At 41.6% G+C, this 25,728-nt stretch overlaps 2 protein-coding genes and 1 long non-coding RNA gene across 7 annotated transcripts; all 3 read right to left on the bottom strand.

The window, feature by feature from the left end:
- Positions 1 to 920: 920 nt before the first annotated feature.
- On the bottom strand, positions 921 to 10,694 carry LOC147253002 (transmembrane protein ZNF593OS-like). 2 transcript variants are annotated; one of them, XM_086217976.1, is made up of 3 exons: positions 5,567 to 5,755; positions 4,633 to 4,753; positions 921 to 3,444 (listed from the first exon to the last, which is right to left on the bottom strand). In XM_086217976.1, exons 1-3 carry the CDS (start codon positions 5,611 to 5,613, stop codon positions 3,298 to 3,300), a joined length of 315 nt encoding a protein of 104 aa, XP_086074102.1. In that variant the 5' UTR covers positions 5,614 to 5,755; the 3' UTR covers positions 921 to 3,297. The 2 variants fall into 2 exon arrangements, 1 of the variants encoding a protein (XP_086074102.1); XR_015118522.1 differs by lacking the exon at positions 5,567 to 5,755 and adding an exon at positions 10,538 to 10,694 and having other exon boundaries at positions 928 to 3,444.
- Positions 10,695 to 14,479: 3,785 nt separating this feature from the next.
- LOC147253001 (uncharacterized) lies at positions 14,480 to 18,066 on the bottom strand. Its single transcript, XR_015118397.1, has 6 exons — positions 17,881 to 18,066; positions 16,647 to 16,664; positions 16,358 to 16,387; positions 15,767 to 15,814; positions 15,228 to 15,284; positions 14,480 to 15,109 (listed from the first exon to the last, which is right to left on the bottom strand). It is a non-coding gene; the product is annotated as an uncharacterized LOC147253001 (long non-coding RNA).
- A 619-nt stretch (positions 18,067 to 18,685) lies between these two features.
- Positions 18,686 to 25,519, bottom strand: dhdds (dehydrodolichyl diphosphate synthase). Of its 4 annotated transcripts, none has more exons than XM_086217109.1 (9): positions 25,349 to 25,410; positions 25,066 to 25,146; positions 23,750 to 23,866; positions 23,531 to 23,673; positions 21,990 to 22,106; positions 21,821 to 21,922; positions 21,605 to 21,719; positions 20,293 to 20,400; positions 18,686 to 19,414 (listed from the first exon to the last, which is right to left on the bottom strand). In XM_086217109.1, exons 2-9 carry the CDS (start codon positions 25,126 to 25,128, stop codon positions 19,172 to 19,174), a joined length of 1,008 nt encoding a protein of 335 aa, XP_086073235.1. In that variant the 5' UTR covers positions 25,129 to 25,146; positions 25,349 to 25,410; the 3' UTR covers positions 18,686 to 19,171. The 4 variants fall into 4 exon arrangements, with proteins under 4 accessions (XP_086073235.1, XP_086073234.1, XP_086073232.1 ...); XM_086217108.1 differs by lacking the exon at positions 25,349 to 25,410 and adding an exon at positions 25,455 to 25,519 and having other exon boundaries at positions 18,687 to 19,414; XM_086217106.1 differs by lacking the exon at positions 25,349 to 25,410 and adding an exon at positions 25,443 to 25,517 and having other exon boundaries at positions 18,687 to 19,414.
- Positions 25,520 to 25,728: the final 209 nt, after the last annotated feature.

Below are 25,728 nucleotides of genomic sequence, written 5' to 3'. Positions count from 1 at the left end.
CCCCCCCCCCCATGTATTTTTACGGATCTGGCAGCCTTTTATTAGATATATCAGATATATTATCAACCGCTGACTTGTGTCCTACAAAGTGGCTTCGACAGAAAGTGAGATTATCTTCCAGTATTCCAGTAATAATGAACATCATAATGTAGCATTTCTTTGTTTGTTTTTTAAGTAGGTTTTTTTTTTGGTGTATTATTTATTATGTACTTTTTGCGATTTCTCTTTTTTGGGGGATCATTTGTACATTTTTGTGTGTATATATTCATTTCCTACATTCAAATATTTTTTAAAAAAAGTCTTATTATTTTTAGATTTGAGTCTTTGATTTGGCGGTAGATTAAAAAAGGGATGCTGTTGATTGTGCTGCAGGGTGAGGGGTGGGGGGTGTCTGGAAAGAGACATTGTGTGCTCTGCTGTCTGCACATCGCGCACCAGTCACAACAGCAGCTCCCGGGGTGAGGCTACCCCGGCATGAACCTCCATCCACAACATGCTCCAGCCGGGCACATGCACGCTGCTGCATTCTCAACCAGACTCTGGCAGCGATGCTGAGACGTGCTCATGTGCTTGTAGTTGATGCATTTAGTGTCTCTGGAGAGAGAAAAAAACACACACACAAAAACCTATTTTTCACCATATATGGTTCTTGATGCAGCAGCACGTGTGTCAAATATGTCAATAAAGCAACAAAATAATATAAATAAAATAAATAATACTGGTTTGTGTACTTTTAAAATATTTCTCACTTATGTGCTTCTTAAAGGTTCATAACCAGACAGTAAAAGTTTATTTTATATCTTTATTGCAGCGATAATATATTTTCACAAGCGGGCGGTATTGTCTTGCAAGGCTCTAACACTTCCTTCCCCATAAATGGGTAACATACAGTACTTAGTGACAGGAGAGAAAAAGTAGTCCAGTCCATGAGAGGCAACAGTGCACCTCTAATGGAGATAAATCAGTACAAAACAGGATCATTGCACCATCCGTCCAGAATCTGGTTATTTAAGATAAAATCTAAAGTAAGAAGTGTACACGTTCTTCATATTGGCTCTTCTGAGTTCTCACATTGGTTCAGTCCTCAAATATCATCTGAGAACGACCTGCACAGGGACGTTTGTGTTTCTTGTTCACACCTGCAACTCTGAATTCCCTCCATACCACAATTACGCCCTTTTCAAAGAACTTCAGCCTCCACACTCAAAAGACACGTCGCTCATTGAACTTCACTTGACTGTTAAGGCCCGTTCTCTTATGCTTAAACTTTAACAGTTTTTGGAACATGGTTAGATGCAAAAATGACAACAGCACCGGCCCCCCTCTCATCTCACACAAAGCTCCTCCCATCCACATTCCCCACCAATGACCTTATCCCTATCCTTTTGTCTCTGCGGCTCAGAACCAAACCGATTTCGATGACGTGTCACCGCTCAGCCAATGGCTGTTCTTCGTTAAAAGGTTGTGTCCTCAGTTAGCATCACTGAGATGCAAAAGTGAGATTTTCCCCAGTGATGTGCGATGGGGGAGGGGATGGGGGGAGGAGCTTGTGGCATGGTTAGAGAGGCACATGGCACCCAACGAGGTCTCAGCCTGCCACAAGGTATCACGTCAGGCAGCGGGCAGGCATGCGCACTTTGACTCGATGCTCTGCAACACAAAGGGAGAACGTGCAGAACTAGAACGCCGATGTGCCTCAATCCTGTCTGAGGCGAGAGAGATGGGAATGAAGCGCCGAAACATGACAAAATCAGTTTCTTTGGCCACTGTCATGAAGAGATGTCCTCTACGCCATATGTGATGAGGAAAGTGCACCAAACAGTGAGGAAAAATGGCCGCTGAGCGTTTGTTCTTGGGATTGACGTCCTCTATGGTAACAAGTCACCCCTCAACTGTTATAAAATCCCACTTCCTTTAGTCGTACTTCATTGCCCTCACAATTTTTAAGCAATTTATGAAGATTAAGGTTGCACTTTAAGTCTAAAAAAGTCCCTTATTCACATTTATTCCACTTAAAGCATTCCCTTATAAACATGTTTTCCTCACTTTGATTTTCTACACAAATTTGTGCTCAGCTGCCTCTGGGTGTGTGAGTGTTTGATGTAACTACAGCAAAGCTTTGCCCATACAACCAAATTTTTGCTAACTCACGATATATGTGGGCTTGCGTGAGCTGAAGCAAACCAGGACTTTTAACACACACACGCACACACTAGTGTGACCACTTCCTGCTGCGTGCAGCCAACAGATCCGAATACAGGAAACACTGCAGCTTTCCAACTCAATGATCGTTCTGCCACTCACGGAAGAATCGGAGTTGTACTTTAATGCTTTAAAATAACACTAAACATCCACTGTGCAGCCCATTTCAAAATGTTCACAGCTTTTATTTAATCATTTCAAAATAAAGTCATACATTCATCAATAAAAACAAAGTCGTTAATTTCTCTGATTTAAAGTTTGCAAACCCATGCAATATTCAGTACATTGTTAAATGTCAGCATTTAATTGTAGTAGATACTGCAGGATGGGAAAGGTAGTATCTCAACAGGACTTCACATTAAAACTGTGTGAATTCAAAAAAAAAAAAGAAGAAAAAAATGCAAAAGTAGTGAATTGTTTGAAGTCCCTTTGCAGACCTGTTCTTGCTGCAGTATTGTGCAAATATTCATGGAATCTGAGAGAATTTACAAGTATATACTGTATATACATGTTGACCAAGTACCCCATCCGTTCACAAGGCTCTACAAGGTTTTTCCACTAACGGACAATTTAAAGAAACTAGAGGGTTGAGCTTTGCATTCCCAACTGTATTTTGGGTCTGACGTCACTTCCTTACAAGGTACATCTCTACAGCAGGAAACCTTCCCTTATCAAGGCATTACTGTTCATGTGTTAACCCTTCCTGTCTGGACACGCTTTCAGCAAGATTCTCTTTTAAACTCAGAACAGAATTGACGGCTTCTTGCAAGCATGTAACTTCGTAATGACTAACTGTCAGACCCAGCCGGCAGTCAGATGGTTTGACCCCCATCAAAACCAGTCCATCAAATCAAGACCCTGAGTGTGCTGACCACTGCCCCCCCTTCCCGAAAAACTAACAGCAGCCCTGGAACCTCCGCGCATGGTGAGTGAGGGGATGCAGAATTCAGTGTCCGAGTGTGGTTATGATTGTATGGTGAGAAAAGTGAGGTCCTGGAAATCACTGGCATGTCTCCTCATCCATAACCTCCATCCATGTCCTTCACTACTCATTGGCTCATCCATCACCTCCAAGATGGGAGAGGTCAAGTCTCTTCAGGGTGCAGGCTGAGTATGGACCTTCTCCGTCATCTGTTTGGCACTATAGTAGGACAAACTCAGGCCCATGATTGCCAGCATCATGGCGATCTGGTTGATGGCACGGTTTTCTGGCTGGGTCTGCACCTCGCCAGCCACTTGCCTCTGCAGCGACAAAAAATAAATAAATAAATAAATAAAAAATACAGGACAGGTCAGAGGTCAGTCAACAGTGGAAACTTTTGCGCTATTAAGGACTTGTTTGCCCTACTCTCAAATGTTCCAAAGACTTTAGAAAAACAAAATCCCTAAAATATTTGGACTCTTCTTCCTTAAAATGACCGACATCAGCAGCTTTAGTTGGTGACCCAACATTCGGTGATTTAGCTTTTACAAAACAGGAACACAAGATTGCATGCAGATATAAAGGAGCAAGCGCTGAATCATAGGTTTGGTATTGGGAAGGATGACCGCCAAGATTAGAGCAGAGTGCCCACATGGTTTCCAAATGCACAGATCCCTCTTGCTCTCTGGAAGCCCTGAGGGTCTTGAGCAGTGAGATAGGAATGTCAGCATTTTATCAGCTCAGACGCTCGCACACACTCCAAAACGCCAAGACACCAGCTTACAGGCTACAGACGGTTTAACGGAATAATGTTGCTGAAGCCCACTGACATGTCGTGGTGAGTTTAGCTGCTATCCAACTTTAACGGAAAAGTCGCTTTCACCCATAGAAGGAATGGCAACTTTATTACAAAGCAATTTACTGTCCCGCCAGGGTGTCATGTCTTATGCAACAGTCACGCTTGTCCGGTCAGTTAAGCTTTTGAGTCATACAAGAATCCAGCTATTGTTTTCAAATCAAACTTATATACATGAACAAAAGCTTTACAAAATGGCCGAGACATAGGGAGGGTCACTACTGATGTGGGGGTCACAGTGACTGCAGAGGGACAAAAGAAACAGGATATAATGTAACAATGATTCATGTCGCTGTCAATTACTGACTGCTTTTGAGATGAAAGCGGGTTGTGGGTCATAGAGGAGCTCTGGACCCCTCATGTGTCTGACAGCAGCTCAGAGCACAAGCGTGTCTCTGCGCGGTACAGAGACACCGATGGAGAGGCTGACAGCATAAACTCAGTTTGCTAAACACTGCCGAAAAATGGGAAAGTGAAGGATTTTTCCATCAAGAGACAGAAGGTTCATTGGCCCATGAAGTCTAGAGATCCTGTGCTACAGCAAAGCGTCCGTCACTGTTCACACTTCCACTCCTACTCTGACGGTTCTCCAAATCGAGTATTTCCATATATCTTCATGCTCGTGTGTCCGCAGCGGTGGAGCTGTTCATACCTGGAGGAGGCGGAAGTATCCAGGTGTCAGCCTGCCCAGTCTGATGATCATGTCTTCTGATGAGGTGGTGGTGTTGGTGTGGGGGTGGAACGACGGAAAGAGCTGAGGTGGCTCTTGAAACCTGAACAGACAAGAATCAGAATTTGGTTAGCATTTGCACGCTAATCCAACACGGATAAAAGTAACCGAGCATTAACTTTCAAAGACAACAGGATCTAAAATGATAGATAAGTAGAGGCTGAAAGTCTGTTGCACTGAAATACAGAAGAGTTGTAGAGCTGCCAGCAGAGGAAGTGAACACTGATTAGCTTTTAATAAACGAGAAGCATCTGATCCATGCATTACAGGGAACATCTCCTCCCTCAAGCCACAAAACATTATAGTACAAAGACCCACCATGAAGCCCAGTGTGGGAACCATATCAGATGTCTCACATCTGCAAACATTTTAAGATTCAACCTACTTCGCACCAGTTCCCCCTCAGTTCCTAAGCACAAGACCCCTAAAAGGCTCTGGATGATTAAATCATGTGTTGAACAGATCTGGACCAGAGGAAACACTCTTGTATTCATGCTGCGTCATTCACTAGGCAAAGATGGGGGACATTTATTCATTTGTGGATTGATGGGAAGGTGCCAAAGGAAAGCCCGTGGAAGAATCTGACTTTGATCAAAGAACTCCCCAACTTGCAAGAATCTAAACTGCACACACGGGATCATCAGTGGGTGCAGGGTTGGGAAAGGTGAGACATGAGGTCATCGCAGCAAGCCCACATGAAGCGGTGAACAGGGTTTTGCAACACAAGACGATTTGCTTTGACCCGAGCAGACGCTTCCAGCTGGGATTTGACCATCAGCTCTGAATTCAAGGTTTTGGGGAAGGTGAGGAGGATTGACAATGAGGTAAAACATGTGCGAAAGATAAACATGCCAACCTGCCCGGAGTTGCACAACTAGCGAAAAGAAAAAGTAATCCAAGCATTAAAAAGTCGCTCCTGTGCAGAATTGGTCTTGTTCTTCACTTTCTTCAATCCCTCAGGTGGCAATCAAGCCTGGAAGCTCCCGTCCAACTGGACTCTACTTCCGAACCACTCTGAAAATCCTACCAGATGCCAACAAAAGTGGTGAACTAGAGAGAATGCAGTGCTCCGCCTTTTTATAGAGCCCCGCTCTCACCCAACCAGATCTGTGGGTTTCCCTGCAGCCCACGCCCACTCTCAAGCACATACACACCGCTGTCGAGATGCATTACTCTCAGCAGCTCGCTTCAGGAAACACACCCCTCTCCAAAACTGACGCTCGCACATAAATTGCTCGTTCAGTCAACACAATGGAAATAGTAAAAAACTACCAACAAAACAACTCGGCATGAGTGTGGTGTTCAGGGAGCCCGCATGTCAAAGTGTGTGATTACACAACCAGCCGGATGTGCGCTTCCAATCAATCTAGGGAAATAAAATGTCACGGAGCTCATGAGCCTCCACCCTGAACAGAACGTTAAGGTAAAAAGTTACTGCATTATGAGAGGTTATTGAAATTTTGTTGATCCTACAGGATGTTATACAACCCATTACCATTCCACTGGAGAAACAGTTGCAGTTTATCTGGCACAGATCAGATTCAACGGCTGCCAGTGTTACATCATGTTATTTAAAGGTTGTGGAGTTTTGACTGACATGGCAGACCTTCGTTTGGAATTAAGTGTCAATAGTACAATTACAATAAAATACACAAGAGCGATCAGGACTTTTCATGTGGTTTAGATAAAGAAAATATATCTGGAAATGGAATTTTTGCTTGATTTGGAGAGAAAAGTTTACATCAAACTGCCAGTTATGTAGAGCTTCTATTCTTCATTTAAAAAAAAGTGACCAAATAAGTCACATTAACAAAGTAATCTCATTACGTCAAGTTTAACAACACTATGATTAAAAGATTAAGGCAAAGATTGGTTTCTGACTCCCTGCTAGGCTACATTAATCTAACATAAGTAGCTTTACACTGATTTCTTTTCCCTCTACAGGTCAACGATGCCTCCAGAACCACCTTCTTCTCCTGGTGCCTTCACCATCCGTCCACAAATGCCTGTTATCGTGTTTTTGGGTTGGCACCTTGCATACAGCAGCACCCTCGGCCAGCAGTCTAGGAGTGTGTGTGCGTGCACGAGTGCTTGAATGGGTGACTGGAAGGGAGTAATAAATTCATGCAGCTCTGACCTCACTTGCCTTTTCTATGTTGCTGAAAAACCTAATGTCATACAACAACTTAGTTCTTATGTCAGAGGAAGTTGTTGCATTTTTCATTGCAACAAACTTAAAGGTTCATGGAACAAATAAACCAAGAAATTACATTTTCAGTGGTTTTTGGTATCAGGATTATCAAACAGTAAATCTGATCAGGCTCTGGATAGCATTGAGTGTGTGAGTGGTCCGAGGAGGTCATGTGATCCGCTATGGGTTTTGTCTGTTGACAGGATAATTTTTTTTTTTTTTTAATTTAAAAATGTGGATTGATTTTGAATAAATGTAGCGGAAAGATAGAACTTGGATTTTGGAACAGTTTGATCAGGGTCCGATTACATCGTACGGCCTCAGCAGAGGAATGAGCCCCGAGTGTCTTCTGGCTACAACTTAAGCGCATCTGATCAATAATGAGACTAAAACCTTACATAAATCATTTTAAACTAATATCTGTATGCTCATTTTAGTTCTGTGACAAGTTTTGAGCAAGCTTAAGTGAATATTCTGTACTGTTTATGAAATGATGCCACCAAACGTGTTTAAGGGCGGACCATAGCGAGTCAGCTGTCGGACTGAGATGACTCTGGACTGGCAACAGAGTCTTTTGGGGCGTGGCTAACTTCAAGCTTCAGCAGGAGTCCCGCCAGTGATTCACTCATTCACCTGGACTCCCCTCACTATTCAGGTGACGAATAAAGCTGTGTACACGTCAAAGATGACGCCACTGAAAACAGAGCAGCTGCACAAAAGCTGGATGTTGCCACGTCCACTTAGTCCTCGAGACTTTGAGCCCGTTTTCCTGTAAAGTTGCTTACGGTACAAATACTGACGAAACGCATACACTGCTGTCTTTTGGGCTTGTTTCTGGTGACAGAGCTCGTGGTGCAGATATACAACATGAACAGGGATGATTTTCATTTCAAAGAAATGGACTATCAAGTAAAACTGGAGCAGATAAACAATCACAACAAGCACACGCTGCTCTGACGGGGGGACCAGCTGAGGCTGATTCATTGATTGCTATCATCTGTGCGCATGCTGGCAGGACATCAGGCAGACACCAGGATGGGTGGATGCACCGGGCAAATAAGAATTATTGAGTACACTATGTACTTTTCTCCAAACAGCCAATGAAATCCTAGGGCACCTTTCTTCCTTTCTAAGCCCCGCCTCCTCCCTGTCCCTCTAACCTCCGCGCTGAAGCTTGTCCATCCAGAGCAGAGGGATCTCCGGTGGGGGAGCACGGACAATGGCAGTGTGACACACACACACAGACGGACTATAGACGGAGTAAAATCTCCCATTCAGCCACGGCTCAGGATTACATCATCAACCAGGCTGTCTTGTTGGACAGTTGCTGTTTAGGCATCCTCCACATTCCTGATGAAGGCATGTCAGCAACACAGCAGTTGCCATGGTTTCTCTCTTTTGCCAGAGTGGCGTTGCACGAGCTCTCGCTGCGACTGGGAGCTTCAGAGCAGCCTCGCCGTGTCTGGAGGCTTCATCTTCCACACTGGAGTCCATTGTAAAAACTCATGTGTGACTAACCACCGTTTACCAACCATCTTTAATGCTTTTGGACAAAGAGCAGAAAGTCACACTGAAACCTGAGGAAATGTGCACGAACTCACACACAACCCAACTTTTCTCTTTTAACAAAATAAAAGTACCTATTACAAGTTACAACACAGGACAGGATGAAGCAGACATGCAGCTGCTGTACAATAAAGGACAGCGGAGGTTTCAGTAGAAGAGAGATTATTTAAAGGAGAGATTCATGTCTCAGAGTTCTTACAATGTACCTTCACTGAAACAGAGCGCTTCCTGCAGTCATGCATGATGACATGAGTCACCACCTCAAATAGCACGCCAGCTTCCTTTTTTATTCTTTTACATACGGAGGGAATGGAAGCTGGCGTTTCGCTGCACTAGAGTGTGACTTAAGTCATCCCGGTGGAATCCCCAGCCTGGCATGTCGCACAACAGCGCCGGCATCTAGCGTGTGGCTGCTCCACCGCGCCATCTCCCACCTTTTATACCAACACTTGCTTTGGCTTTGTGGCCACCCCCACTTCAGACAGAATGGCGGCCGGAAGTTCAGGTAGGATCACCCCAACCGCCATCCGCCCATATCCGTCTGTATGTTTAATAGAGAATGGCAAGATGGAGTAACACAAATATTCCCATCCTGAACCGGCTGTTCTCCTTCGCTCGCTTGAATCAGCTTTGTTGGCGCAGGGAAATATTTAAATCACTGGGGGAGATGAATTCAATGCCCTCTCTTTGTGTGCTCTCAGTGTACATGAGAAAGGATCAACTCTGCTGTTGTTGATTTGTGCAAAAAATGTATTAAAAAGTTGATCTTCCATAAAATCAGGCAGACATCTTCACAAAAGATAACAACGTCTTTCGCTCTGCCGCTGCTCAACAGAGGAGTGACAGTCTGTGCTAGAGCCGCATGAGCAAATCTTCTGAGGGTGTACATGACTCTGAAACATAAGACAGGGTCACCATTTTGGGCCCCTCCACTGGAGAAGCGAACATGGCCGACAATCGCTAACAAAGACAGTTTGATTCAGGGATATCAAAACATAAAACCGGATTACAAGATTGTTTATGAGCAGAAAAATAATCAGTTGACCCACAGGTCGCACCTGAATCCATCCTGAGGTGTCCAGGACTGTTTCAAACCAAAGAGAAGTGCACCCTCGGCTTCCTGTCACAGGAACTGTCTTGTTGTTTAAGAAATTAATCTAAATCTATGTTCATTTTATACATCAGACATTTAATCCAGATTAAGTTACAGGTTGCAACACACAGAATAAACTAGCTGCACTTCCTTAGATGGACTCTAGTAGCAGCTTGGATCCATGATTGCATCCATACAGCCCAGAGTACAAAATGTACAGATGCCCTGGGAGAAAAGACTCGACATGACAGGCCTGCATGAAACCTTTCAACGCAAAAACATCTTTGAAATACCAACATGACTTGTAATTAAAATGAGGTTCATGCTGTCAATTCGTCACAAAAACGAAAGAAACGAGTTGATCCCTTTTGTTAAACGTCCAAATGGTCGGGCTGCAGCTCAAATACCACCTTTTTCTTACCGGTATTAAGGCAAATAAAATTAAACAAAATGCATTGCATTTTAACCAAATAATCCTCTCTAGCCACGCCCCTCTCAATCAGCTGCACGCCAACGTTTAAAACCATTTAACCCAACAGACATTCATCCGTCGGGGTTTACCAATATTTGTGACATTACTGCATTTCTTAATTGCTCATTTCTCATCAATGCAAGCTGACAAGGTCTTTGGTGGACTGAATATTCATTTATTGAGGGAGGAGAACCTCCTCCATGCAACAAAGGGGGTTTTAAACGTTTGCACGGCAAAAAAAAAAAAAAAAAAGCAAATAAAAAAAATGTGCTGCCTCTTTAAACAGCAGTTCAAACCACATTTACACATTTAAGGAGAAAAAAAACCTGAAAAATATCAAAATTCAGGAAGTAAAGCTCAAACAAGCCTGACTAACCAAAGAGACAAAGACTTCTACTAGCTAATAGTTGCAAGAACTCATTTATGGCGTTTCTTCACCGGTCACTTCTTTTTTTTTTCTTGTTTGATTTTTGTAAAAGTATGAAGTAAAAACCCGAGTTCTTACCCGCAGTTGGGCTGCTTCTGGGGTCAGTTTGGGGGGCCGGACCTCCTGTGCTGGGTAGAAAGTACAGCTGGACCCCGGTGTTCAATCTTTATATGAAGCTGGAGCATGTTGTATATGTAGCAGGGGGGGTGGGGCACTGGCGGCCATGCGGCACACACAAGCCGCTTCAGTGTGCATGTGAAACGTATGGACCCCACCACTACCCACCCCTGAGATCTAGGAGGAATGGGCTCGTCCACTCCAGCACGTGCGGTGGGTGTGCTACAATGTCTCCTTAGTTTTCTTTTTTTTTTCTGTTAAAGAGTTAATCAAACACTGTGAAATACTAAAAACAGAGGTGAATAACATGCAGGCCACGTGTAGCCTGTTGCAAGGGGTGTGTTTGAGTTTGATACATGGATGTTTAAAAGTGGAGCGCTCAAAACAAGAAAGGAACAAAGAGCCAAACTAACAAACCTTTATAAACCTAACTTGTTGCCAGTTCTGAGTTTTACAGAGTTTCCTTCGTTTTGATATTGATACAGGCATTTGTTTGTAATCTTCTTCTTCTTCTTCTTCTTCTTCTTATAATTATTATGAAAAGTTCATTCTTAAAGTTGAAAAAAAGCACTGACTAGATAAAATCTCCCCTGAAGTTCCCCGTACGTCTGTTTTAACTTTTGATCATATCACACCATCTTACTCTCAAGATGATATTTATAGAACTACTGATTAAAGTTTGGTTTAAAATTAATCCCCGTTGTGTTGAAATGTTGGCTTAAAAAAGGCGGGGAATGACATTAAGCCATCTAAAATAGCCGTTTTGTTCAAATCAAAGTTTCATGCAACACTGAATTTGGTTTATAACGTTCCCAAAATCCGCCTGGTAGACTTGAGCTCGTTTTTGGGGGTGAATAGGATGTTGGACACTTAAGGAACGAAGAACCCCCGGTCCTTCCTGGTGAGCCGGGGTCAATGGGTTAATATGCATTCCTGAGATACAGAAGAACGGCTCTCCAAGAACTTTGAAGGTTAAAGAGGGGAAGGGGATCGCATGTTTGTGTGAAAACAATCTGTTTCTGCCTCTACGAATGTTAAATGCTCTGAAAAGATGAACGTTTACTCTGCACCCGCTGAGGAAGATTGACTGAGAGCTCCTGTGTGGATCCTGTTGTCTTGTTAGTGTAAAAGGTTTTGATGGATATCAGAATGTAGCTGCGTCTGTTTTGTTTTTTTTACCTGTTTGAATAAAGCTAATGCTGCCATTTGTCCTTCCATGTTTTAAATGACCTGTATGTCTTAAGAGTTTGGAGGCGGCCATTTTGTCAGACCTCCAGGTGTCACCTTACCACATATGGAGCGGTGACGCAACAGTTAGCATTCAGAGCAAGAGTTTGTTCCTGCGGCAGCGTCATCTCTCTCTCTCTCTCTCTCCCAGGACAGAGAATCCAGGTGAACCCACTCACCACCATCAGCACCTCATGGCACTAAATAGACCTTGAGGACAAAACTCTCGTTTCCAAGGTCAAGCGCGAACCCCATCTCTTTTTTTCTGTTCACTCCATTTTATGGAACACATTTGGCACAAGTTCTCCCTCTGTCACTTTCATGCTTGGGTTTTAATAGAAGCTACAAGCAGCGTTCAGCAGGCCGCCACAACCCCGTGCACGCTGGTGTGTGTAGCTGCTCCCTACAGAGAGAAGGCGGTTAAACCTCCTAATATCTGAATTCTGCTGGACACTCTCATCCAAACCTGTTAAATAAAGGTTAAATAATGTTAAATACCAAATCACAACTGAAGCACTTTTGCGCTTCCTATGGACTTTTCCTTAATTAGGTCTAAATTCTTGCTTGTGTTGTACGTCGCTCTGGACAAAAGCGTCTGCTAAATGAAATTGTAGAATTGTAGAATTGTAAAGGAAAAAGATCTGATCCTGTGGTGTCCTGTTCTACGGCTAAATAGATCATCACTAGCGACAATGTCTTTGTGGTAACACGTGACCAAGTTCTTCATGTGGTTCTGACCAAATCGGAGACGGATCTGGTCGCCCCGATCGGAAGAGGGCATCAGAGGGTGAAACACCATGTCATTTCCTGTTAACAAAAGCAGAAAAAAGTGGGATATTCGTACGATAGAGACTCATTATAAAATGCAAACATGTCACTGATGCTCTGTGTGTATTTGTGACACTTTTGGTTGTTTTAGCTGCTGGTTTCTTTCAAATCTCAGCAGGTACTTTTAACACAAATTCAGATGAAAAATGTATTTCGAAGTAAAAACCAGGTACATGATCAATTCTTACATTGAACTGATGTCAAACTCCAATGTTTGGCTTAAAACCAACAAAATTCTACAACTTAAAAGCGGCAAAATCAAGCGATGTCAGCTGTTGTCAGCTTTCTGTGTCGGACTGAAGTTGGTATTAGAGTCCCGGCGTTGACCTTTGGTTACCTGATGTCATCAAGCAAGAAAAACAACTAAATAAAACATTTACATCAGTGGCCAGCAGGGATAATCTGAATTAAAGATTTCCAATGATTTATATATGAAATTCACACCGAATCCCAATCATTGGAATCAGATGTTTGGATGACATTGTCTTCCAACCTGAAGCTGTCCTTATCTCACTTTTAAATTTGGAAGTAGTTATATTTGACCAATCTTTCTACAGAAAAATGTTTGCAAGAGCTTTCCTTTGCTGAAACACACGAACAGCCAATTAAAAGACGGGCGGAGCAACTCGGCCAGAATGAGCCCAAACCCAGCTGTGCGGTTCATGTTTACAAAACAATTCACGTCAGATTTGACCGACTTTCATCGGTTGTACAGGTTGGAGATAGTGACCCCTAGTGGAAAAAGACGAATACATCACCTCTCTGTAGTGATGTGACACTGTCCCCTACTGGTGCAGCGGTGTAATGACACCGGACGATGGAAATGAACACAAGCGTCCTGCACGTTTCAGAATAATTCAGCAAATTCAGACATTCATAACATGGTTTCAAAGGGAAAATGCTGCTTTTTCCTGGTATTTTAAGTCCACGGTAGCAAACAGTTTACACTGACCTCATTTATTTTTAATTATCAGTCTATTTGCTGTAATCCCTCCAAAATTGGTTGTTATAAATTAAGAACAGAAATGTAAGGATGTTTTGATTGGTGAAAGACAGCAACTCTTAATCCTCACCGGACTGAAACCTGTTGGACTGCAAAGGGATTAGAGTACTCTGCAGGCCACACTACTGCTACTGCTATTTTTAGTGAGTACTCATGCAGCTAGACTTTGGAAGCAGTTCCTGTGATTCAAGTCACGCAACACCTAAAGACACAATAACAAACGCAGGTCGAAAGAACCAAGACTCTTGCACCTTCGTTGTCATCTGTCCCTCGCTATTGAAGTCCTAGCTGGTCATCTGTTAAAGTGATTAAACTAGACAGAAATACCCAACTTTTAAGAACACACGAGCATATTTATTTATGAGTCTTCTGGGGGGGCTTTTATGTCAGCGTTTGTTCCCATTTTAACCAAGAAATTTTCATGGCGTTCCCACCCCTGTGAGGAATTTCTCTCCAACTTAACTTCTCTCTCAAACGTCTGTTTTCTCAAGCATTTTCCAAATTCTTGTTTTTTTTTTTTGGTAGGACAAGCTACTTTTGAATTCCACTGCTTGACTTTTACCACAGGAACTTGCTCCCTTTCTCCTCCTGGTTTATGAAGACAAAACAGCGCTGAAGTGACTTTGGACAGCTGTTTCAGACGAGTGTGCCACACTCAGCTGGTTGGAGAGTTTTTCTAATACTGTGGCAAAGAAATTAAGACGACTGGAAACTAACTTGCAAAAAGAAGAACCCATGTGTTGGTGGCCTGCTTTTGAATGCTGAACCTTCTCAGAGGGATGTAGACAACACAAATATCCCAGTGTTCATCTTAGGAGTCATTTCACACACAAAAAAACCAACAACACATTTTAAAGTTTTATTCAAGAACACTTAAGAGCAACCATTGAAGTCAGAAAAGCTTCGTTTCCTCTAACAGAACATAACTTAACATTAGATCTCATCAGAGTTCACATCATACATGTTTTTGGGAATTCTCAAACCTAAGCATATTTCTCATCTGTGGCATTTTAACTGACTAGGTCTCTTTTTGATATACAGTGTTTCAAAACATTTGGTAAGCAAATCTTCATTAGTTCAACATTAAAACACAGGGAGAAGACACCTAATTCCTTCCCTCCCTAGAATTTTAATATGTTTTAGCTGCCATATGTTTTACTCAGATTCACAATCTGGAAAGTATCTATTATTCAGCAGTTTAAAAAAACAGCATTAGACAACCAAAAAAAATGCCACGGCTACAAATATGAACGGCAAGATATGAACGTAGTCATTTAAAAGGATATAAAATGGATATGGACGTGAGAAAACAAGTTTTGTTACATCAAGTGCAAGCTCAAAACAAACCTATTAAATGACATTTGTAATATAAAACTTGGTAAAAAATACTTATTTAAAACTGTACAATCACCAAGTACACAGAGTTAGCGCAGAAGCATTCTTCACTCGGCATCACCGATCTCAATCTTTGGCTGCTGAGGAGAGACAACAGGAGAGCAACGTGTTACATGTAGGACTTGTTTGGGAGCTATCATCATGGTTCGTTGTCTGTTTTTAATCAGTCTGTTGCAGACTCGTAGTGAAAGAACAAACCTCAGCCTTGGCACTCCCATTCTCTGCTGGTTTGGCCTTCTTTGCTTTGGGTGCCTTCTACAGAGGAACACAGCTGATTACTAACAGATAAGAGCATTTAATCACCACATGATCTGGAATAAACACCATTCAGTGGTCCAAAACAAAGGAACCGTTTCTGAGAGCGGAGTTTCTCTCTTCCACAGAACTCGGGCCAACTCAGTTTCTCAACAACTGAAAGGCACAGAGGACACTGGAGGTACCACGAGTGCTCAAGATATTCGACAGATCCAATACGCAGAATGGCAGCAACAGGTCTGCTTGTGGATTTGTGGAAAACAAACAACTATGGTGGTCTGGTGATACCAGACCTCGGAGACCTGTGCCTACTGAAGTGAGGGGATCTCTGAGCACCAGGTAGCTGCTTAAACAGGGCGAGAACAGCGACTTACAAATCTCATGTTTCAGTATGCTATTGTTTGTTTACACTATTTTATTTTAAAAAAAAATCTTTTTGACATTACAGTTATAAAAAAACAGATAAAACTTATGTCACGTACTTTTGCAGCAGCCTTTTTCTTCGGTTCCACTGCAGCAAGTTTGGGTTTCTGTAAGGCAAGAAGAATCAGGTTTCCAATTGGGTATAATAGTATATACACAGTAGAAAGCAAGGTTGGAAACAGTGGCTCTTGAAATAACCTTTTCTTTCAAATGTTATCAAAGATTTTCAAAATGGATTTGTCACAACGAGCAATGATTACAGATCAGATTCACATAGAATGTAGCAGCGCTGTCTGGGAAAAGGGTTCTAAGATGTTGAAGAAAAGAAGAAGCAGATGTTGCATATAAAAACTGTGGCTGACCAAATTCAAGTTCAGCAGCGTAGCCATGTATTATTGAGTCCCACATTAAAATAAATCAACGACTCTCTCAAGCATCATCAATTAAACAATTAAAGTTGAAACCCTGTGAAGGGAAGATTTATTTCAGTGCAGCATTATTTTCGTCAGGGGGTTAAAAACGAATAAACAAGTCAGATTAGACCTCTAAGACAAGTCAGGAAATAACTCCCCTTTGAATGAGGACCAACCACAAACTAGAAGAGCAATAATACATAATTAACTGATGAACCGTGGTTCTGAGAAACGTACCAGCGCCAGCCGGGGGGAGGATCTCCTTTCCTGTCAGGATGAGCAAAAGAAAAGGTGAAGACCACACAGGACTGTACTGAGTCTTGCAGTGGTTACTAAAGTGAACAATAATAGTAAATAACACACTGAACACAGGAAGACATTGTGACCAAATTCCTCCAAGTCACAATCTAAAATATATACATTTTTTAAAAATAATTTTGACAAATGCAAAAGGTTTCCAAATTCATGATGCAACATAAATAATATAATTTCATGTATATATTAAAAAAAAAGCATCTCAACAAACCTCAGGAGGCACAGTTTGCTGAAAGACAAAAGAAAAAACACAAAATTACAATCTGAATACAACGCAAACACCAACAGCAACACAATACATAAAGATTTCAGTCGCACAGCAGGAAAACAAAACAAACAGCAACAACAAAACCCATCTCAGCTGAACGACACACGGATCTTCCCGCGCATATTTGAATTCAAACTGGTGGTTGTCCTGTCACCATGACAGCGCCTTGGCGCCTTGACAGCTTCCTTTGTTTTGTGTCAGCGCGCGCCGACAGGCAGCTGTTAGGAGGCTGGTGAAACTGCTCCATCACAACCTCCTGACCACGAAGGCAGCTGAAACCTCTGCGCTGCCGCACCAATGGTTAACTATATTTATGTCATAGTACAGATGATATATTTTTTAAAATAAATTAATGACTAAAATCTTATGTATGTGTGTTGATTTTTAAAAAAAAAATAAGTGACAAGTTATTATTTTGTAGTCAACCACAGGCTCGCACCGATTGTGTCGCAGGGGCGTAAAAAAAAAAAAAAAAATATATATATATATATATATATATATAATCTATCATCGCTTTTACAAAAAAATATTGATGATAGCTAAAATCTACCATTTAAAATTTCTCTTGTTGATCAAATCCAGTCCACCGCACCCGTTTCCAGACAGCAAAAATTAACATGTCAAGACTTTACTTCCTCAGGCAGAATGAAAAGATGTCACCCCACCCCCACATTCCTGAAACTAGCAGGTTGAGTTTAACTTGTTTTGGTTTCACCATGAGGTGATTTACTAACTCAAATGCAAAAGAAGGATCAATTACAGTGAACGTTGATAGCTGAGCGTCAACAACGCAACTATTTCCAAAGTGTGTTGTTGCGTTTGACCTGTCACCCCCCCCCCCCCGCGACACTTAGAGAAATGCGCAAAATTAACGACTGCGTTTGCAAAAGCTGTTGCGCAGTACGTGGAATTGACTTCATGCACACACTAGATTACACGAGTCCTGAAACATTCGACATTTAAAGCTAAAACGTGGACTTGTGCTGTCGACAAACGCGGAGGATGTGTGCTTAGGTCTCCGCGGTAGGTCTCCGCCATGGCTGTAACGGTTGTTAGGGATGATGACGTTCCTCTGATGCACAGATATCAAACGCTGCCTGCGTTCGCCTCACATTAACAACACAAACTCGATCCGGCGGGCTAAAATTCCCTCAAAAATACTAAAAAAATACCTTACCTTCACTTTGCCCATGTTGTTGCTAGGCAATACAGAAAAAATATAACCGTAAAAACGAACTTTTTCTCTTCTTAAACACTAGTCTTCAAGTGACAGGCAGTGGTGTAAAATGGCGAATGTATAATGCAAACGAATGTTTTTGTAGTTTATACGGTGAAATATAAGATCGAAACCGGTTTGAACCAGTTTAGTATTTCCAAGTCTGCCATTGGTTGGAGATATGTTACATGTTTATAGGCACCTCCCATTTGTTAAAGAGGCCGCAGGCGCCTTAAAAATACCGAGTATTTCCGCTAGGAGGCGTGTACTTTGATTGGAACTGACGCTTGAACTTTCGCTTTATGCTGTCAGTACAACCTTAACATATGATGACGCGCAATTTTCCAGTGATATCACAGTTTACGCTGTATTTAGCTGTGTTTAATCACAAATTGTGTTAATTGTTGGTGCTACAAATGGTTAGCATGCTGTATTTAGCCATGAAAGCTTATTTTAAATGGCAAGACAGGCTAAAACTTTTGTTAGCCAATTATTAGTGTGGAATTTTAATTTGTAGGGTGCACATCCCAATATAAAGCTGCATGTTAATATTCTGTCAGCTAGCAGACAGGAGTGTTCCTTGATACTGAGCCTACCGTAGATATTAAATGGTTTACCTGGATGTAGGGGCTCAAAACACAACATTTTATCAAAATATAGGAATTTGCTCCACCATCCCGATGGACCTTAATAAAGATAGGTTTGCTGCAAGTTATTCAACATTAATATTTATATTTCTAAAAGCAAATTTACAGTACAAGAACACTTAAAGCAACTGAGCCAGCCATAACTTTGTGTAAATTACACATCATTAGTGTTTGACATACTCACTTTATTATGTTTCAGAAAGCTGGTCAAAATATAGTTATGTCATCAACATCACACTCAACAAGAGACACTTCATTTGAGCTGCAACAGAAATGTATTGGATTTATATTTATCAGGAAAACCGTGTTGGAAATACTTCCCAAACCCAGAATCCCTGGCTCATCAAAGTGGATCTTCCAATGAATAGGCATGCATTTGACAGACAATTTACACAATTATTTAACTACATCTTGACCAGGCATTTCCACATTAATCTTTATTTTTTAATCTACAATTATAAATAATCACATTTACTCTACAGCCCCATAGGGGTAAAATTGCCTTACTGTTCCCTCTTCTCTTTTCCACAAAAGCCCTTTAGAGAGGAGGGAAGGAGAGGTTTGGTCTCCACTGCAACATGGAGGCTGTTCTTAAAAGAGACTTCCTAGGCCGAGATGGTCGGGCTACATAAGTCCTGAAAGAAAGAGTCTCTCTTCTGCTTTAGTGCTTCCAAGAAGTCCTGAACTCTTTCTTCCCGGCAGGCAGTGAAGTGCAGCAGTGCTTCCTGTCTTCGCTGGACGTCGGCGGGTTTTCCGTTGCCATGAAGCTGCAGGCGTTCCACTACACAGGTGCGATCTGCCTCCAGCTGCTGTAGGGCCTGATGCTCTTGATGGAGCTCCCGCGCTTTCTGAAATACACGCAGTAAAACACATTGTTCATTTGTAAGAGGGAAATACTTCAGAGAGCAATTGAAAACAAAATCCTGGATTTCTTTAATAGAAATTTAAGACCGACCCTTTTCCCTGAATTTTATTCATTTGTTTTACTTCTGTATCTGTTATTGTCAGCATCATTATCCTTAGCATTCTCAGCCTGTTTTATTTGTTGAATGAGTGTCTAGGTTTCCTTTTAATACCTTAACCGACGTTTCTAAATTAAACACAAACATATTTCCCATGTTTTGTGTTTTACATTTTTCTACAAATAACATTTCCTCAGTTCCTGTTTTTAGTGCTTCTAAGAGGAGGAAGAGTAGGGGGTGTTGTTAATGGCACTTTGTGTTAGTGTGTTCATATAATGTCTGCTCTAAAGATGCAATAATTAAACTAAAATTATGTATTATTTCCTATTACAACTATTTATATCTATTATATACTGTTAAAACAATAATTGGCTTACAGCACGGAGAGAAAACCCCCCCAGTCATTTATAGTGCTGAAGATATATGCTATCTTCTGCAATTTGGAATGTGCTTTCAGGGACTGGGTGTCTCCTCTCGCCTGATTACGTCCCTTTTTTCAGTTTGCAACCGATGAAAAGGCAAATATTCTAGAAATAATGAGGAGCAGAAGTTACACATTCACCCTCACCTTTTAATGACTGAAACTAACTGCAATTACAGTCATAAAGACGACTGAAAGAAGCTGAGTCAATGCATTTGGCTGTTTCAAACAATCACAGCTCTTCTCTTCAAATCTATATTTAACCCAAGGTCACCCTCCCCCTCCCACTGAACGCTCTCTTCTCAGTGACGACACACAAATGGCGTGTTATAACAAGACTTACCTGAATAGATTTATGATTGACTTGATACTGGAGAATGGCTTCACATAAGTTCCAGAAGGAGTACTCCGGCCACAGAACTGACTGGAACACTAGACACGAGTGAGAAGTCTGCAGGATGGACGACGAGAGAGGCACAACGTGAGTCACACAGGAGACGCAGATAGGTGACATGAGGATGAAGAACACACACGTGTGTCACCGTGTCGATGCGTTGTTGTTACAGCCAAGAGAATGTTTAATAGGAAACCTGTTAGGTCATAAGATCCTGATGATCACCAAGGATCATATGATGTTTGTTAGGGTCACATGACTTTAGACAATACGCGATCCATTCAGCAACAATATTAAAAAAAACACATTGTTGGAAGGCCACAATATGGTTCAGATAAAAGCACCAACAAAGTGATTATCAGGATCAACACAAACCCTCTAGTATTTAAAAAAACACTCAACCAAAACATTGTATGATGAGGCTTGCAGATTTGTTTTAAACATCATTACTTGGATGATTAATATGATTTCACTTACTGGGCCTTGATTTCATGAACTATATACCTGGTATTTATAGACACATTCAAGTAGGAACAAGAACACATGATCTTGTGTTCAGGATAATTATATCAGGCGGAAGGATATACACCCAGGAAGAAAGTAATCCTGAAGTTTTTCTGTTGTTCTGAATGGACATGTAACTGCGCACGTTGTGAGGCTGGAGCCGTCTCCCTCGGGCTGGGAAATAATCACTCATCCGAATTAAGAAAGATCACCCTTATTAACATGGGGATGAACAATTAATCCCCATTTCCTTGAAATCCCAGTACGGCCTTTGATGAAGGCAGAATGTGCGTCAAAGAAATTAAATTTTTAAAAAAGATTAAAAATCAAAACGATTTCTTTTTAGATTTCTTAAGATTTACTTGAATTCTTCTTCAGCATATTTACAGTGCAAAGCTTGCCAGAGAGCTGTTAGGAAGGTATAAAAGTGTATAAAACAATTGTTTAGCATGTAATTGAGGTAAAACTTACAGTATATAATCATGATATTGATTTGAAGTCTTATTACCCAGCCCCCATCTCCAAGCTGTTCATTCTAGTCTAATATTTTTTCACATGATAGTCAGTATCCTTAAGGGCTCTCTTTTGACATTCAATTTTACAACTTTTAAGACTTCAGATATCAGACATGTGGAATTCCTGCTGTTTAGTTCAGGCCATGTGTCAAAATCTTGTCATGTGACCATTTTAAATATGAGATTTCTCAATGGGCTTATGAATGACAACATATTTTTCCATGTCATGTGGTGGTCCTCACCTGCCAAAGAAGGAAGTCACTGAGGCGCACCTCTCCAGACGTTCGGATGAGCAGGTCAGGATTGGGAGAATTATTGCTGTACAGACACTCACTCAGCAACGCCTCGGAAACATCGCTGAGCACCACAGAAACATAAGATTGTCCTTTACGTGCTACACAGTTTGAAATTTATGGATTATAGAGAAGATCCAATCACTGGTCTTGACTATCATTTACCTGGGCTCGATCAGGCCCTGCTCCACCCCCCAAGCCATCTCCCTGACCGCATTGGTGATTTCATATCTCGATGTGTAGGCAAAACACACATTCAGGAAACATCTGCAAAAGAGTATTTGATTAGCTGTCATTTAGTGTGTAGTTTGAGTGGTGTGGTGGTACAACGTACTTATTATGAGCTCTGGTTGTGAGGACAGCTTTAGAAATAAGCTGCTGAAGGTCGAGCGGCAGCATATTCAAGTCTCCCAGCACCCTGATACACACGCCGTGCTTCTCCAGATTCTCCCTATAGAGACAAGAGAAAATACAAATACGACGCATGAAGAACAAGAGATTTGCACAAGGCTACAAACATGAGAATTCAGTCAGTTAGTGTTATTTTATATGGTGTGCAGTCCAGAGTTGGGTTTAAGTGTAATGTGTCATTCAGAAACTCTCCACGTGGTGGCAGCAGACTAGCAGTTTCGCTGACTCCTCAAGTCACAAGATATGCAGTGTGACATTGTCTCTGCAGACTATTCCAGTCGCTGCGCTCATCCACGCCAGTGAACTGAGACTTCTGCAGATAAATGTTGGATGAACAAGTCAGGAAACACTGAAACTCCATCCATTTAGTTATCTTACTTTAAAACAAAAAAAAAAGCTTAGCTCTGCTCTGGACCGTCTCAGCAGTCTCTGGAGCCAGATGACCTGAAATTTTTTTTAAAAAAAAGGAAAACCAGACAGGAAATAAGGAACACAGCACAGCTGAGAAAGAGAAGTTAATCCTGTGGTATTTAACACATGCGGTTCTTTCAGCTTTATGTTTTTGGAAAAATCATATCTGTAGAGTTCACGTTGAACTTTACTATTTTTGTATAATGTAAAATCTCTTCATTCATTGTTTATCCATTTGAAGAGATTTCACATTACACAAAAGTAGTAAAGTTAAATTAAACATTTTTAATATCTTATACACAGCCGACGGGCTAAATGTCGACAATGATTGTCATGAGTGAAATATTCTGCAACTTGGAAAAACATGAGGGCAGGGAGGAACTTTTTACTAAACTTTTCCAAAATCTAGAGGGACGTTTGTGGAACTAAATTTCAACAAGATTCCTGCCATAAAATACACATCAACTGGTTTAAATATGTGTGTTTTTGACATATCCCGGAGAAAAGCCGAAGTGGGAACTTATTCTGAAAAAAATGCAAAGTTTAAAAAAAAAAAAAGAAAATGTGTACAGCAGTTATTACTCTGAATTGTTTCCTGAATTCATGAATCTACAAAGCTTATAAACCAGTGCAGGGCTCAGAGTCACCGTGGTCGTGTTGAACTGCACCAAATCCAGTAAAAATGTCCACCTGGATCTCTGTGGAGGTTTTGGTTGAGCTGTTATGAACTAAGTTTAGTTTAAAACATCAACAGAGACCGGTGACGACCACTGAGGAGAGCAGAGATATGCCTGAACAAAATAGCACCAAACAGGTGGCTCACAAAGCTCTCTGAATCTTTGTCTACCCGGCAGCCATCTGAAGGCCTGTTTTTTTCTTTCGACATAAACTAAAGCTTAAACACAGAAACCCAACTTTAAACCGTAGGAAGAAACTACGACTGGTTCCTCTCTTTATTATTTTAAGGAGTCTGCGAGTCATGTGATGCACAAAATCTGACTTGTTCCGACAACAAAGAAAAAAAAAGAAGCTATTTTCAATCTTCAAACTCACCGTTCCTCCAACAGCCTCTCAAATTTCTGCCTGGCCAGCTCCATCAGCCCGTCCACCTCGTCTTTAGAGCGCTTGAAGTTCTCGATGCTGAAGGCGTAAACGGTAACCTCTTGGATGTTCAAATGCTTGCACCAGCGTAGTGTCTGGAGGAGAAGTAGGAATTACATATAAATTAGCAACTGGATCCTCAGATGCTTGAACAGACAGGTGGAGCCTCACCTCTGCAAGCTTGTTGAAGCCCTGCATGTGCCCTTCCTGACGCTCCATGTTCTTCTTGCGTGCAAAGCGGCGGTTACCATCCATGATGAAGGCCACGTGTTTAGGCATCGGTCCCGCCTGGAAGACACAGATGCAGAAAAGGGATTAAAGACAGGGAGAATGGCTATTCATATTCAGCAAAATAGAGCTGAAATTTATTCCATAATATTTAAGAGGATGAGTAACAAAAGTCCCGGGGAGGAAAATTCAAAAAAATTCTTTTGTTCTTCCAAAATAGAACACTTCAGATACTGGGTGTGTGGAGTTCAAATTCTTAGAAATAGTGTTTTGATGGAACAATTTTAACTCCTGGTCCAGATTCTAGCAGATGAGTAATGACCTCAGTCTGCTGATGTGGATTGTGAAATACAGTTGAAAGAGTGAGGAAAAAGCTAGTTAGTTCAGAAATTCTGGAGTAAATATTTGGATTACTTGAAGTGAATGAGGTAAGTGGAAAATAGTGATGAGTGGACTGACTATGGAATTATTAACAATTTCAAGCCTAAGAGAGAGGAGGCGATGGATCAGGTAATGTGCTGTGACACTGCCTTCCTGTTTCCTGATTTTGAACATGTATAAATCCTGGATGAAGGAGTCTTTGGACAGTCCACTGTCGTCTGTTACTGTCCTGTTTGGTAGCAGATCCAAATTGTGATGGCAGTGCAGAGGACAGCCAGGATGATTGTGAAGTAAACTAGATCAGCAGCTCCTGAAGCAGGTTGAGCAACTGGATCCCCAGAGGTGCAGTCATTAACGTAGAGGGAAGAAGCGCGCGGATGTGAGTTTCCCCAGTGTCACTTGTCCAGGATTCACTGACTGGTGGGGACTGATCCAGTGAGCCAGCGGAAGCCCACAACCACGGCCCTTTTCTTAAGTCTTTAAGGAGACGCGTCATATAAAGATATTTTCAGAAACATTCTACCTGCAGCATATTAATTTTTTTTCTGGATTTTTTCCACAACAACTGGAAATTAAAGTTTTGCAGTCTCCTGCCCAAGGACAATATACATTTTTTTATAACAATATCAAGCTACAAAGATAACTAATAATTAATTAAAAGTGTCACTCTTTATCAGGGGATCAGGAGACAGTGGCACAACTTGATTAAAAGATTTTAAAATCTTACTTCTTCATTCAAGTGCTCAAAAGAGCCATTCTAAGCAAAGTAGCTACATGATGCTGAATGACCCCCCCCCCCCCCCCTTTACCACGTAATACAAATGGAAAACGTCATGTGATTCAAACCTGCTAAACAGAGAGGGGAACATACAGCTTACCTTTAGAATATTAGCTGAAATCCTTTCCAGCAGGTTTAATTCTCCTTCCTTTATCCACGACATTTTCCGGGGTTAAACGGTCTGAAAAAAAAAGAAGAGTATCGTCAACATTCAGCACACAATCACGGGCGTGTTTGGCTCACGGCGGGTTTATTTCAGGAACGTCTGATATGGAACCAGTGATTGAGTTCTTCGTTAACTGCCAACCGGGCTCGCGAAGCATTTAATGAACCCGTGAGGCTAAAATCAGCACAAACCGACACACACGTCACACATAAATCACCAGCTCTTCCCGGCGATAATTCATTCATTCAAACGACTGAACCACAAGCTACTCTGCTCACGAAACGGCAAATATTTCAACACATTTCACAAACCTTCCAACTCACTGCTTTTAGGATGACGAGCTCTTCCGCATTGGAGTAATGTGACGTAGCCGCACGGTGACCACTTCCTGTCATGTGCCATTAGATTTGTACAGTATCTGGATGGAGGAGAAGAACAAAAATAATGGGGGAGAAAATTGAAGAAAAGAAAAATTATAGCAATGGTGGTAAGGTAGAAAATACATATAAAATTAAGAAATTAATGAATAAAAATTAAAAAAAGAGGAAGGAGGCAGGTTGCAGCAGGCAAGAGGAACAGCAGAGCCTTTGTGCTCCA

Source organism: Aulostomus chinensis, chromosome 11 (assembly GCF_037954235.1).
Source record: "Aulostomus chinensis isolate RoL2024-O1b breed Wild chromosome 11, RoL_Achi_v1.0, whole genome shotgun sequence".
NCBI lineage: Eukaryota > Metazoa > Chordata > Actinopteri > Syngnathiformes > Aulostomidae > Aulostomus > Aulostomus chinensis.
This window is presented reverse-complemented; position numbering and strand designations above follow the sequence as displayed.

Coding starts and splice junctions, on each gene's coding strand:
- LOC147253002 (XM_086217976.1), bottom strand. CDS start 5,613: ATGCTTGGATTACTTTTTCTTTTCGCTAGTTGTGCAACTCCGGGCAG. Junction 4,754..5,566: donor AGTTGTGCAACTCCGGGCAG/GTTGGCATGTTT, acceptor TTGTCTGTTCAG/GTTTCAAGAGCCACCTCAGC. Junction 3,445..4,632: donor GATACTTCCGCCTCCTCCAG/GTATGAACAGCT, acceptor TTGTCGCTGCAG/AGGCAAGTGGCTGGCGAGGT.
- dhdds (XM_086217108.1), bottom strand. CDS start 25,128: ATGTCGTGGATAAAGGAAGGAGAATTAAACCTGCTGGAAAGGATTTCA. Junction 23,867..25,065: donor TTTCAGCTAATATTCTAAAG/GTAAGCTGTATG, acceptor TGTGTCTTCCAG/GCGGGACCGATGCCTAAACA. Junction 22,107..23,530: donor GAGAGGCTGTTGGAGGAACG/GTGAGTTTGAAG, acceptor TTGTCTCTATAG/GGAGAATCTGGAGAAGCACG.